Source organism: Wyeomyia smithii, chromosome 1 (assembly GCF_029784165.1).
Source record: "Wyeomyia smithii strain HCP4-BCI-WySm-NY-G18 chromosome 1, ASM2978416v1, whole genome shotgun sequence".
Classification (NCBI taxonomy): Eukaryota; Metazoa; Arthropoda; class Insecta; order Diptera; family Culicidae; genus Wyeomyia; species Wyeomyia smithii.
In genome coordinates, this window is record NC_073694.1 from 97,818,981 (window position 1) to 97,831,903 (window position 12,923).

The window sequence follows — 12,923 nt, forward strand, 5'->3', positions numbered from 1 at the left end:
ATTAAGTCGATTTCTATAATGACTAAGACGCGATTGAAGGCACGATGAATCGTTAGCGTTGTCCCTGTCGCAAGCTTCTTCTACTGATATATGGAGTGCCTCAAGCTGTGCTTGGCATTCATGGATGTTGGCTTGAGCACTCATGACATGTTCTGAGCAGGTAGGCTTCCTGTCCGTTAACATTTCCTCTTGAATTAGAGCCTTAAGGCGAATAACTTTTCCCCTGTGTGTAGTTGGCCCTAAGTTCACTACGTGGCGCAAAACCAGTTCATAATCAATTTCATCATCAGTTAAATGTGTGTAGTCCATTTTCAAGTATTGCGCGAGGCTGAAAACTTATAGCTTCAATAACTGGAAACGCACAAACCAAAAACTTAAAGATACAAATATTGCTTACGGTAGTTATAGTGGACTATTCAGTTGGGCGCCAATGTTTCGGTTTCGAGTGTGGGTGTGCAAGCGAAGACCCTACACGCGTCCGACTAGCAGATCGAAATGCCCAAAAATGAATGAAGTACGGCAATGAGTGTAGTATTAACCTTCATGTTGCCAAATTTTTCGATTACAGAGTCTTACATAAATATTCGTTACATGCGGCGTATTCTAGCTCCTACAGTTATTTCCCTAACCTACTCATTCATATTACTCACGGTACCGTGGCTACCAGACCCCGAGCATAGCTGCGCACGTAATTCCCAGAGTGCCACAGTGGACACCGTTGCAAGGTTCTCCTTCTCCCTCGAGCCTTCCGCGCGGTTGTGCTATCTGCCACTGAGCCTTCCGCTTCCGGCTTAATTGAAGAACGATGTTCACGATCGCTGAATCCGCGACCCGATGCGATCTCCGTGGCTTCCGTTCCCGTTCACTCAGACCAGGGTGTCTCTCAGACTCGCTAGGCTTCTGCCAAGCGGTGGTTCCTAGAACCGCACTGGTTCTGTGTCGACGAGTTTAGCACTGTGAATTAAATGTACAAGCAGAAAAAAAGCCCTATGGCCCCAGCAGATTAGCCACGGTTCGAGTTTCTTCCAAACGCCCAACTTACTTCGCGGACGAAGGCTTTCTCGCTTGTAAGATTGCGCTCTATTTGGACAGCAGATTCCGTCTTGCCTTCGGTGCAGTCTAAAGGTGTTTCCAGTGCGTCAAAGCACATGTGCGAAGCTAATGATGGCGCGTGTTATCCGTCCCCAAACTGGCCACGCTTTTCGCGCACGAATCCTGGGACCACCGACGCTTCGCGAGTCCAAGGGGTGCTGATTGCGTTCTCTGTGCGCTTTCCGAATTGGTTTTAGTTGCAATTCCCTGCCACGAGATCCACCAGTTCGCAATGGCGGCCTCGCTGTCGCTCGTACGAACAGTGATGTTTTCGCGAAGTTTGCACCAAAATATCACCAGATTAATCGCCTTCTTTTCCCCGAGTTGATCCAAGCGTCGCACGACATTATATTTCAATTGATGACTTTGTCATGACGAGCTGATAATCATAGCTACAACACAAATGTAACAATCGGTTCAACCATCTCTGAGAAAAGTGAGTGAGTCCAAGTAGTCTTCGGAATATGTTTCTTTTCATAGCTGGATTTCACATTTTTAAACATAACAGGCAAAGTAATAATCCGTTTGCAAAAAAAAAATCGATAGGGTCTAAAGGGGCAACAAGATCTTCCATATGACACTGATTTTGAAAATCAGTCCAGCCATCTCTGAGGAAAGCATTCTGTGCCAAACACGCATCAGTACCGGACGTGTTTGGTGATCGCTCCGATAGAATATAATACAAAAGACGTGTGAGCAAGTGCTGGCATTGTTTGCCTGGTCGAGTGAAATTAATCCGCGTTCAAGGTCGCCCGCCTTTGTGCAACTGTTTCGCATCGTGGCTGCCAGCTGGTGCGTAAGCCGATTTGGTTGCTGACTGATTTGTGCTTTAGCAGAGGACGAGAATTTCAACACAAAAGAGGAAAAAGAAAAAGCCAACAGTTGACAGTTGAGTTGTGTCGCTGTGTAGAGTGATCTCACACCCGGCTCGCTACTGGTGGCTGTTTGGAGCTGCTGTATTGGTGCTGCTGGCTGTAACGGCTGCAGCTTCGAACGATCGGACAACCACTGCTGGAAGAAAGAAGTAAAGCGGTACGTGCTCTTGTCGGCGCTAGTGCGCTCGACTTAGCGCGATGGATGTGGATCCCTCGCCTCCCGCGTCACCATCCCCGAACCCCTCTGACCCTGACCCTTCTGTTACCCCCTCCCCTGTTTATTCTTCAGTCCCCCCTCGCCCCAGGCTCTACCCGGACGGATCTCGGAGCAGCTATACTGTTTTTTTTTCGGCCAAAGGCAGGAGCGCAATCAAAGCCGTTAAATATACTGCAGATTTCGAAAGACCTGACAAAAGGGTACAAGGCCGTGATCGAAATATCTAAGGTCAGACCTAACAAGCTCCGTGTCGTGGTCAGTAACCTGGAACATGCCAACGCTATAGCTTGCTCTGAGGTCTTCACACGCGAGTATCGCGTGTATATACCCGCACGAGACGTGAAGATCGACGGTGTCATAACCGATTCGAGTCTGTCGGTCGAGTGTATTTTGCAAAGTGGCTTCGGTTGCTTCAAAAATTCTTTGTGCACCGATGTAAAAATAAAGATTTTGGACTGCAAGCAATTGCGGTCTGTATCTCTCGTCGGCGGCACAAAGGTGTACACTCCGCCAGACTCGTTTCGAGTTACGTTCGCCGGGTCTGCATTGCCTAGCCACGTCTCGATCCACTGGGTTCGTCTCCCTGTGGGGCTCTATGTGTCCCGCGTCATGAACTGTCTTAATTGTGAGCAGCTAGGCCACACCGCCGCCTACTGCTGCAATAAGGCACGTTGTGGCAAGTGTGGGGAGAATCATACGGATGATTCCTGCAGTAAAAATGCTGGAAAATGCATTCACTGTGTGGAAAATCAGTATGAGCTCTCGACATGTGCGGTGTATATGCAGCGCAAGGATAAATTAAAACGGTCTCTTAAAGAGCGTTCAAAGCGTTCTTACGCTGATATGCTGAAGAAAACCGTTACCACCTCTCCCATAACACCAAACCCCTTTGATCTGTTGTCCTCTGATGAAACCGATTCTGACGATTCACCAGCGGGAACATCTTATGCCAATCCTGGGGAGTCTAGAAAGAGGAAAAATATTTCCTCTCCTAAGCTCCCCCGAAAAGGTCCTAAGATTTCCCAAAGTGGAATGAAAGGTACAAACAAACCAAACAGTGCTGCGGAAAAACCGAAGCAAACTCCTCCTGGGCTTGCAAATTTAAAGTCACGGAAGGAGTTCCCAGCACTGCCAGGAACATCTTAAACCACAGTTGTTCCTTTCACACATCCAGTTGATAAAATAAACTCTGGACTAGTGAAATTTTCTGACATTGTGGACTAGATTTTTGAAACTTTCAATGTACCCGATCCAATTAAACTTTTTCTTACAGCATTCCTCCCAACCGTTAGATCATTTTTGAAGCAATTGACTGCCCAATGGCCCCTCCTTGCAGCGATTGTATCCTTCGATGCCTAATTCAACTGCGTATATGAAGGATTCTATCTCTATCTTACAGTGGAATTGTAGAAGTATTTTACCAAAAATTGATTCGTTTAATGTTTTGATAAATAAAAACAAATGCGATGCATTTTCCCTTTGTGAAACTTGGCTTACTTCAAATACTGATCTCAACTTCCATGATTTTAATATTGTTCGCTTTGATCGAAACACTCCATATGGAGGGGTACTTCTAGGGATTAAGAAGTGCTATTCTTTTTATCGTATTAACCTCCCCTCGATTCCAGGCATTGACAATACAACTATACAAATTGACAATACAAGGTAAAGAGCTTTGTATTGCCTCAATATATATTCTCCCCAGAACAGATTGGGCAACGGTTGCTCTTTGATTTAATAGAACTTCTCTCCTCGCCGCATTTGATATTAGGAATTTTAATCCTCATGGCGTGGCTTGGGGTTCCCCATACAATGATAACCGCTTCTCTTTGATCTATAACCTTTGCGATGACTTCGATATGACAATTTTGAACAACGGTGAAATGACACGTATTCCGAAACCTCCAGCGCGCCCAAGCGCTTTGGATCTCTCTTTATGTTCGACGTCGCTACGGTTGGATTGCACGTGGAAGGTAATCCTCGATCCTCACGGTAGCGACCATTTGCCTATTCTTATTTCAATTGCTAACGGGTCAACTAGCATGCGACCAGTTGACATTCCGTATGACCTCACACGGAATGTCGATTGGAAGTTATACGAGGAAATGATTTCAAAAGCGGTCGAGTCGATTCAACATCATCCACCACTTGAAGAATACAACCTCCTCGCGGGCTTGATTCTCGACGCCGCGTTGCAAGCCCAAACGAAGAAATATCCCGGCGTAACGATCAAAGAACGGCCTCCCACTCCGTGGTGGGATCAAGAGTGCTCCGATGTCTACACGCAAAGATCCGACGCGTTTTTGGCCCTCCAGAAGGGAGGTATACCTGGTATACGGAGCTTGATACCAAGCTTAAAAGCTTGTCTAAAGCAAAGAAACGCGGATATTGGCGTCGGTTCGTGAACGAGACGTCGAGGGAGACATCGATGAGCACTTTTTGGAACACAGCCCGAAGAATGCGGAATCGCGTAACGGTCAACGAAAGCGAGGAGTCTTCAAGTCGGTGGATATTTGATTTTGCCAGGAAAGTATGTCCGGATTCTGTTCCTGAGCAAAACATTGTTCGCGATGAGTCTCCGGGCCACGACGCGATAGAATCAATAACAATACACATAACAATAACGTACCTGGGTTAGATAGAATCAAATTCAACTTGTTGAAGAATCTACCCGGCAATGCCAAGAGGCGCTTGTTGAACTTGTTCAATAAGTTCCTGGAGCAAAACATTGTACCGCAGGATTTGAGGCAAGTGAAGGTGATCGGCATCCAAAAACCAGGGAAACCAGCTGATTGATCACAACTCTTATAGGCCGATTGCAATGTTATCCTGTATCCGGAAATTGATGGAAAAAATGATACTACGTCGTTTAGACCACTGGGTCGAATCAAATGGTCTACTATCAGATACTCAGTTTGGCTTCCGCCGTGCCAAAGGAACGAATGATTGTCTTGCGTTGCTTTCAACAGATATTCAGCTGGCGTATGCTCGCAAAGAACAAATGGCGTCTGCGTTCTTGGACATTAAGGGGGCTTTTGATTCCGTTTCTATTGACATTCTTTCGGGCAAACTTCACCGACAAGGATTTTCTCCAATTTTGAACAATTTTTTGCACAATTTGTTGTCCGAAAAGCACATGCATTTTACGCATGGCGATTAGGCAACTTTTCGCATTAGCTACATGGGTCTTCCCCAGGGCTCATGTTTAAGCCCACTTCTTTACAACTTTTATGAAAATGACATCGACGAATGTCTGGCAAATTCATGCACGATAAGATAACTTGCAGACGACAGTGTGGACTCTGTTACAGGAGCCAAAGCTGCCGATCTGCAAGGACCATTGCAAGATACCTTGGACAATTTGTCTGCTTGGGCTCTACAGCTAGGTATCGAATTCTCTCCGGAAAGGATAGTTGTTTTTCCTAGAAAGCATGAACCTGCTTAGCTTCAAACACAATTAATGGGTAAAACGATTTCTCAGGTTTTGGTACACAAATATCTTGGTGTCTAGTTCGACTCTAAAGGCACCTGGGGTTGTTTTATTAGGTATCTGATGAAAAAATGCTAACAAAGAGTGAATTTTTTTCGTACAATAACCGGATTATGATGGGGAGCACACCCAGGAGACCTTATAAGGCTTTACCAAACAACGATATTGTCTGTAATTGAATACGGGTGTTTCTACTCCGCTCCGCAGCAAACACACATTTGATCAAACTAGAGCGAATACAATATCGTTGTCTGCGTATCGCCTTAGGTTGCATGCAGCCGGACCATACGATGAATTTGGAGGTCTTAGCTGGAGTTCTACCATTGAAAACCCGCTTATGGAGACTGTCTTCTCGTATTCTTATCAAATGTGAGGTCTTGAACCGTCCTGTGATTGAAAATTTTGAAAGGTTTATCGAACTTAATTCTCAAACCCGTTTTATGACATTGTATTCTAATCACATGTCACGAAATATTAACCCTTCTTCGAATATTCCAAATCGTGTCAACTTATTAAATACTTCTGATTCTACTGTGTTTGTCGATACATCCATGATAGAAGAAACTCGTGGAATCCCCGATTAGGGACGATCTATTAATGATGTCGCTCAAAATTTGGGAAAAATTAACTCCCCCCCTCCCCCTTGTCCAAAGCTGTCACAACTTCCTTGACCCCCCCCCTTAATTACGTCACGTTTTAAAACCCCCCCAACCCCCTGGAAATAATGATGAAAAATCGAGGAATTTGTTAGGAATGCATTTTTTCTTAGTGAGAACGATTTTACTGAAGGAAAAACTGAAACTAAAAGGAAAAGAAGATTATAGAAGATAACTAGAAAAGGATGCTGTTGATGGTGACGCATATCGACGACATAGAAAGCCGAGACAGTAACTGCAGCATCATTGCTGATTTTTGAAAGACCATCAATATTTAGTTCCTCTTCTTCAATCAATTCGCAATCCAAATCTTCTCCACATTGTAGTGGGCATAGTCCTTTCTAGTCAAAGAATTTATAGTTGTATTAAATTTGGGTATACGGTGAAAAAAAATAGTAGAGTGAATTTTAATGAAACTGAGTATACAACAGTGTATAACCAGAGCTATACTACGCAAAACAAACTGAGGAGAGAAAAGAGAATTAGTCGGTAAGCAGCGGAAGTCAACTTACGAAGACTCGGTGAGAGAGAAGCATAGATAGAAAACTCTAGAGCTAGAGGGAGAAAGCACGAACCAAACTGGTGAGATAGCTGTAGAGAGCTACGAAGACGGGTATTCCATTTCACCGAAGGAAAAGTTCAGCATTATGTTGGCTATACTTGGAGCGAGTGGATGCTCGTACTTTTATCCCCAAAAATATGGCGTCGAAACGCAAAGCGGATCGAGACCGGCACGACACACATGTTACAAAAGCCAAGCATTTTTATTTACGTTTTGTCACAATTTTTGTATTGATTGGATTGAGAGACACTAAAAATTAATGAAATTGCGCTGAATTAACGAACATTATGCTTTTTAACGTGAAAAAAAATTGTCATTCATTTTATCTAAAGCAAATCCTAAGCAAAAAAGGGATCGTAGAACTATAAATGAATAGGCGGGGGCCTAGCGTGGGTTCGAATCCCAACGCCGACATAGGTGTCGATGGTTGTGGGGTGGAGTGATCCACTCACAACCAACCCAACTAGTCTAGATTCAATTCTAGCCGACACCGGGAGATTTTATGAGGCGAAACATCTCTGGGATCACGCCTCCCATCGCATGAGGAAGTAAAGCCGTTGGCGCCGGTCCGTTAATCAACGCACAGTGGGGAATCGCTGGCCATCGACCCAAAAATGAAAATGCGAATTTCATTTCAATTATATTTTTCCTATAGTTGTATACTATTGAAGTGTCAGAATCCAAATTTTAGAGCATTACGACAAAATTTGAATTTTCTATGATTTTTCCAAGTGTACTGAATCAGTGTTTTTTAGCGTTTTTCTTAAAAAAAAATGCAATGATGCGAAATTTGCTGGAGCCTCAAGGGTAACTTGTATCTTGATGACGTCTATGGAAAAGTTGTCTGTAAAATAGTGGAGAATATATCCTTATCATTGGATGATGTATAATATCATTACAATACTAAAAAAAATTAGGCGGAATAAAAAATTACGTTTTTTTTTTTAATAAAACACCGTTTTAAGTTTAAACGGCAGGGTTTGGCACTATTGGCACTAGTTTTAAAAGATAGCTTGGAAGAAAATCTTTCAAAAACATCTAGTCCGATCCTGCGCAGAGTTGCGCAGAGTACCCTTCTTTTGAAGAAAAACAACAAGTGTTCGGCACATATCGAATTTTAAAAATGTAAATTTAAATTGAACACTGCAAACAGTCAACAGAATAACAAATGGCTCATATAAGTCTGATAATAACAACGTTTTCAAACATATTTCAGTATGATTAATCATACTGTTTTCATATTTACAAGTTTAAGCCATCAATATTACAATATTCAACACAGTATCAAAAACTAAACATTGTTTATGTTTCGTTTCTCCTGCACTGAGTACCAAAATCATAATTTAAGTTTGTATCATACCAGTCACATGTAAAAACAATCGTGTAAACACAAACCATGAAATAATCAATCGGCTGCTAATTTCTACAGAACAAATTGTGAATTATTATTTTGACGTTAGAAACTGCATTTTGAAAGCTCTCCTTGAAGATATTAAAATTTTATTAAAAATGAACACAAAAATGAAGATGAAGGTGGAAGTGAATAAAAAGAAGAATTCGATAAAAAGACGCAATGCAATATAGTCACTTTGAAAAAAACCAAGTCATAAGAAATTTTTATCACGAAGCATATTTTTCAATTGATATTTTTTTATTTTCTCAATAACTGAATAATATTTTTATATTTTTTCATGGCATATGAAAGTCTTTCAAGCATCATGCATTTTGCTTTCCAAAAACTTGAAACCGACGTAAAATTTTCCTCATATAATATATATAAAAACATAAAAATTCCCCTGGCGTCAAAAATACACATTTTCATGCAAAAATAACATCAAATTCGGACTGAGTGTCCCAAAATTACATAAAAACCATGTATTTTCTATGATATGAAGACATTTTTTGCTTGGCCAGCATTTGTATGGAGTCGCCCACTGTGCAACGGGTCGTAAGTTAGGGTCCTGAGTGGAGCCGCCTCCCTGGGCGTCGGTGATTGGCACAACAAAAGTGGCGGAACTAGACCGACGGAAAATAAGCGAGAATAAAAAAACTATAAATGAATGATGCAAATAACATAAATAGTTCTGAGTTGAACTCTGTGGTTGGGTATGTGACTTTTTTCTTGAATTGTCGTAGACCGTTTAAATGAAACACTTGTGGTTTCTACAATGGTTAACGAAAGACTAAAGACTTGTTCTTGATTGAAGGCTATTTATACAAGTTGGTATGGTGATTTTTAACAACTGTGAGTTTCCATAGGTGCTGTGTTTACTGGTTGTCGTTGACTCCCACACTCCTCCTCGACATAAGTACACCAGCAGCTTCACGAAAACCCTGAAGTTTAACGGACTGTAACGACTTCGTCATCATATCGGCAATCATCTCATATCATCGAATATCAATTTCTTTATTCTGCTGCAGCTCTCTTCACATCAAAGCCTTCCAAAATTTTTCGAACCCAACGAAACTCTTGACAACACTCGGCCAACGCAACATACTCTGCTTCAGTGCTGCTAAGTGTGACACAAGTTTGTTTCTTTGAGCTCCAGCTTATGTATCCACCATGAAAACGAAACAAGAAACCGGATGTTGATTTCCTATCATTCGAGTCACCTGCCCAATCGGCGTCAACATAGATTTTTAGTGATGAATTATCCACGCCAAGAAATAACTCGTCGTGCAAAGTTCGCTTAAGGTAACGTACTACTCGCTTTGCTTCCAGCCAGTCAGCATGAGTTGGACAACTGGTTTTCCTACCCAGGATCGATACTGCTGCCGAAATGTCCGAACGCGTATTAACTGCCACATACAATAAACCACCTATCAAACTTGCGTATTGGTGATTGTTTGGCAATTTTTCTGCTTCATCCTCCTCCTTTGATTGTATGTGGCCAGGGCTAAGATGAAACTTTGACGGCTTTGCATCAGTCATTCCAAACCGATCCAACAGCTTCTGGATGTACGTTGTTTGATTAAGACTGATTCCTCCAGCTGATCGATTAACCTCAATACCAAGAAAATGTTTGATGTCGCCCAATGACATCACATCGAAGTGCTGGTTTAGCTCTCGTAATATTTCAGCATATTCTTTCTCTTTTTCACAGGCAATAACTAGATCGTCGACATACACCACCAAATAGACACATTTCTTTCCATCTCGACGAATGTAGAGGCACGAATCATTTTTGGATTGCTCAAATTTAAGTGATTTCAACACTGCATCGAAAGTTCGATTTCAAACGCGGGCAGCTTGTTTAAGACCGTACAAACTTTTACGAAGTAGACAAACTTTACCTCTATTCTCTTCATTGACACCAGGCGGAGGGCGCATGTACACTGTTTCCTCTAGAATCCCATGCAAATACGCAGTTTTCACGTCGGCATGTTTAAGTATCATGTTTCTCTGACTTGCTACGGACATCAAAACACGAATGGTAACTTGCTTGACCACAGGGGCAAATACCTCGTCGAAATCTGTGCCGAATTTCTGCGTGAACCCTTGTGCTACTAAACGAGCTTTATAGCGCACAACGTTTCCTTTTTCATCTTGCTTGCGTTTGAAGATCCATTTTGATCCTATGGCCTTCTGATTAGCAGGCTAAAGCTTGGTTCTTTTCTCAGATGGAATATGCACGTACGCTTGGCTACCGAATACTCGCAGGTGAGTGAGATTCGGTTTCTTGCCATATCAGGCTTCGTGAGGAGTTTTGTTGGTTGATTTAGCTGGTAACAGGTTCTGAAGGTAAGTAGCCGTGTTGATTGCCTCAGCCCAATAGCGGTATCCCATCTTTGCGTCCAGCAGCATACATCTTCCCATTTCTACCAGGGTGCGGTTTTTTCGCTCTGCAACACCGTTCTGTTGTGGCGTGTAAGCGGTCGTGTACTGCGGAGTAATTCCTTTCGATCGATAGAATCTCCCGAGGCGTTTAGACTTATACTCTCCTCCTTGATCGGACCTGATTACTGTTGGGTACCTTCCCAAATTTGTATGTACCATTTCGACGTAATCTTCGATCTTTTCTGCAGCTTCTGATTTGTGTCTTAGAAAGAAAACCACAGTTAACCGACTGAAATCATCAATCAGCACCATGAAATAACGTGCTTTTCCTGGTGTTACGGTTACGGTTCGGACCACATATGTCAGTGTGAATTGAATCAAGCACCTTAGTCGATTGCGAATCAGATTTCTTCGGAAAAGGCAACCTTGCCATTTTTCCCTCTAGACAGCATTCGCGCAATCGTTGAATCGCTTCATATCGCGGTGACCAAACATACGGTGCCAGTCGTGTAAGCAATTTTTCGCATGGCTAACTGCAGCGATTCTCGAATCGTAACGACACACTTTGAGATGATACAAACCACCATCCTTAACAGCAACAGCTGCTACACGGTTTTTGTGTTCGATGACGCATTTCTTCGAGTCAAACTTTATCAACGCTCCTTTGCCGGTCAATTGTCCCACGGACACGAGATTTGCATCTAATTCTGGTACGAGGAGCACATCTGATAGCATTATTTGTTGCTTCCTATCTTCGTCATCTATGCAGAGCCAATTTCCAGATCCTTTTCCTGCAACGTCGGCGACACGACCGTCAGCGAGTGTAACTGATACTCCTGAGATCGGTTTCAGCTCGTTGAAAAATGTTTCGGCACAACACATATGGCTTGATGCACCTGAGTCGATAATCCATGATTTCATTGAACAGTTTTTGGTTGAACATGGATTTGTTGCAAACGCAAACGACGATACCACATCAGTTTCCGTAACAACCCTTGCTTTGTGTTTCGGTTGCTTAGGAACGTTCTGGTTTCCATCATTTTTCTTGCTATTCCACCGGCAGTTTTTCTTTATGTGCCCGGGCTTCTGGCACTGATGACATATGATGGTCTTGGAGCTAGCTTCTACACGCAAAATAGACTCACCCCGACCGGATTTTTCGTTTCGCTTCTGGGTTTCATCCAAGAATTTTCTTTTCACGATGTTAATTCTGCTTCTGGACGACTCTCCAACGCGGTTGTTAGTGTGTCGAATGACGCTGGTAGACTTCGAAAAATGAGCACAATCGTCAGTGTGTCCCCTAATTCAAGTCCCGCATTGGTCAATCGTTGGAATAGATCTTCCATTTCGTGTAAATGACGTTCCATGTCGTCACCATCCGAGTACGTTAGATTACAGATTCTCTTCAAAATCGAAACTTTCGACGTTAGGGAGGTCTTCTGGTGATGGTCCCTGAGAGTATCCCAGATCTGCTTGGCTGTTGTGCACTTACGGATCAGCGACTGTTGCGTAACTCCAACGAATAGCGAAATCGTTCCTTGAGCCTTGGCATCTCCATTGATCCAAGCTTCGGTTCGTTCAGCGGGTGCAGCGGTGATAGCGAATTTCCACAGATCTTCGCGCATCAGCAAACTTCTCAACTGGAAACTCCAGCTCTCGTAGTTTTCACTACCAAGTCTCTCGATGCCGAACTTGTCCATTTTTCTTCAATGACTGGCAAATCCAATTGCAGCGAGTCTTCGGATAAAATTTAGTTCGACTTGAACTGCGACAGCGGCCAGAAAAATAAAATTCTTGATTATCTGGGCCAATAACCTCTTGAATTGTCGTAGACCGTTTAAATGAAACACTTGTGGTTTCTACAATGGTTAACGAAAGACTAAAGACTTGTTCTTTATTGAAGGCTATTTATACGTGTTGGTATGGTGATTTTTAACAACTGTGAGTTTCCATAGGTGCTGTGTTTACTGGTTGTCGTTGACTCCCACATTTTTTATTTATTTTTTTTTTTTTTGAGTTTAAATGTGATGTCACACTCAAGATAACCCCCCCCCATATGTCACAAAATGTCACAATAATTGAAACCCCCTCCCCCCCCTAAACGCGTGACATCATTAATGGATGGTCCCTTATTTACGCGTGCAGCAGATCCCCAAAAAATTTTTCAATAAATATCGAAACATCAACTGCGACAATATGTTCTACACTGACGGATCACTTATCGATGGGTCCACTGGCTTCGGTATTTTCAAT

The 12,923-nt window shown here is 42.7% G+C and overlaps 2 protein-coding genes across 2 annotated transcripts; both read right to left on the bottom strand.

Annotated features, from left to right (window-relative positions):
- Nucleotides 1–660: 660 nt before the first annotated feature.
- LOC129716965 (uncharacterized) lies at nucleotides 661–10,289 on the bottom strand. Its single transcript, XM_055666810.1, has 3 exons — nucleotides 10,187–10,289; nucleotides 9,391–10,108; nucleotides 661–934 (listed from the first exon to the last, which is right to left on the bottom strand). Exons 1-3 carry the CDS (start codon nucleotides 10,287–10,289, stop codon nucleotides 661–663), a joined length of 1,095 nt encoding a protein of 364 aa, XP_055522785.1.
- Nucleotides 10,290–11,866: 1,577 nt separating this feature from the next.
- Nucleotides 11,867–12,370, bottom strand: LOC129716966 (uncharacterized). The gene has a single exon (XM_055666811.1). The coding sequence runs from the start codon at nucleotides 12,368–12,370 to the stop codon at nucleotides 11,867–11,869; it is 504 nt and encodes a 167-aa protein (XP_055522786.1).
- Between the last annotated feature and the right edge of the window lie 553 nt (nucleotides 12,371–12,923).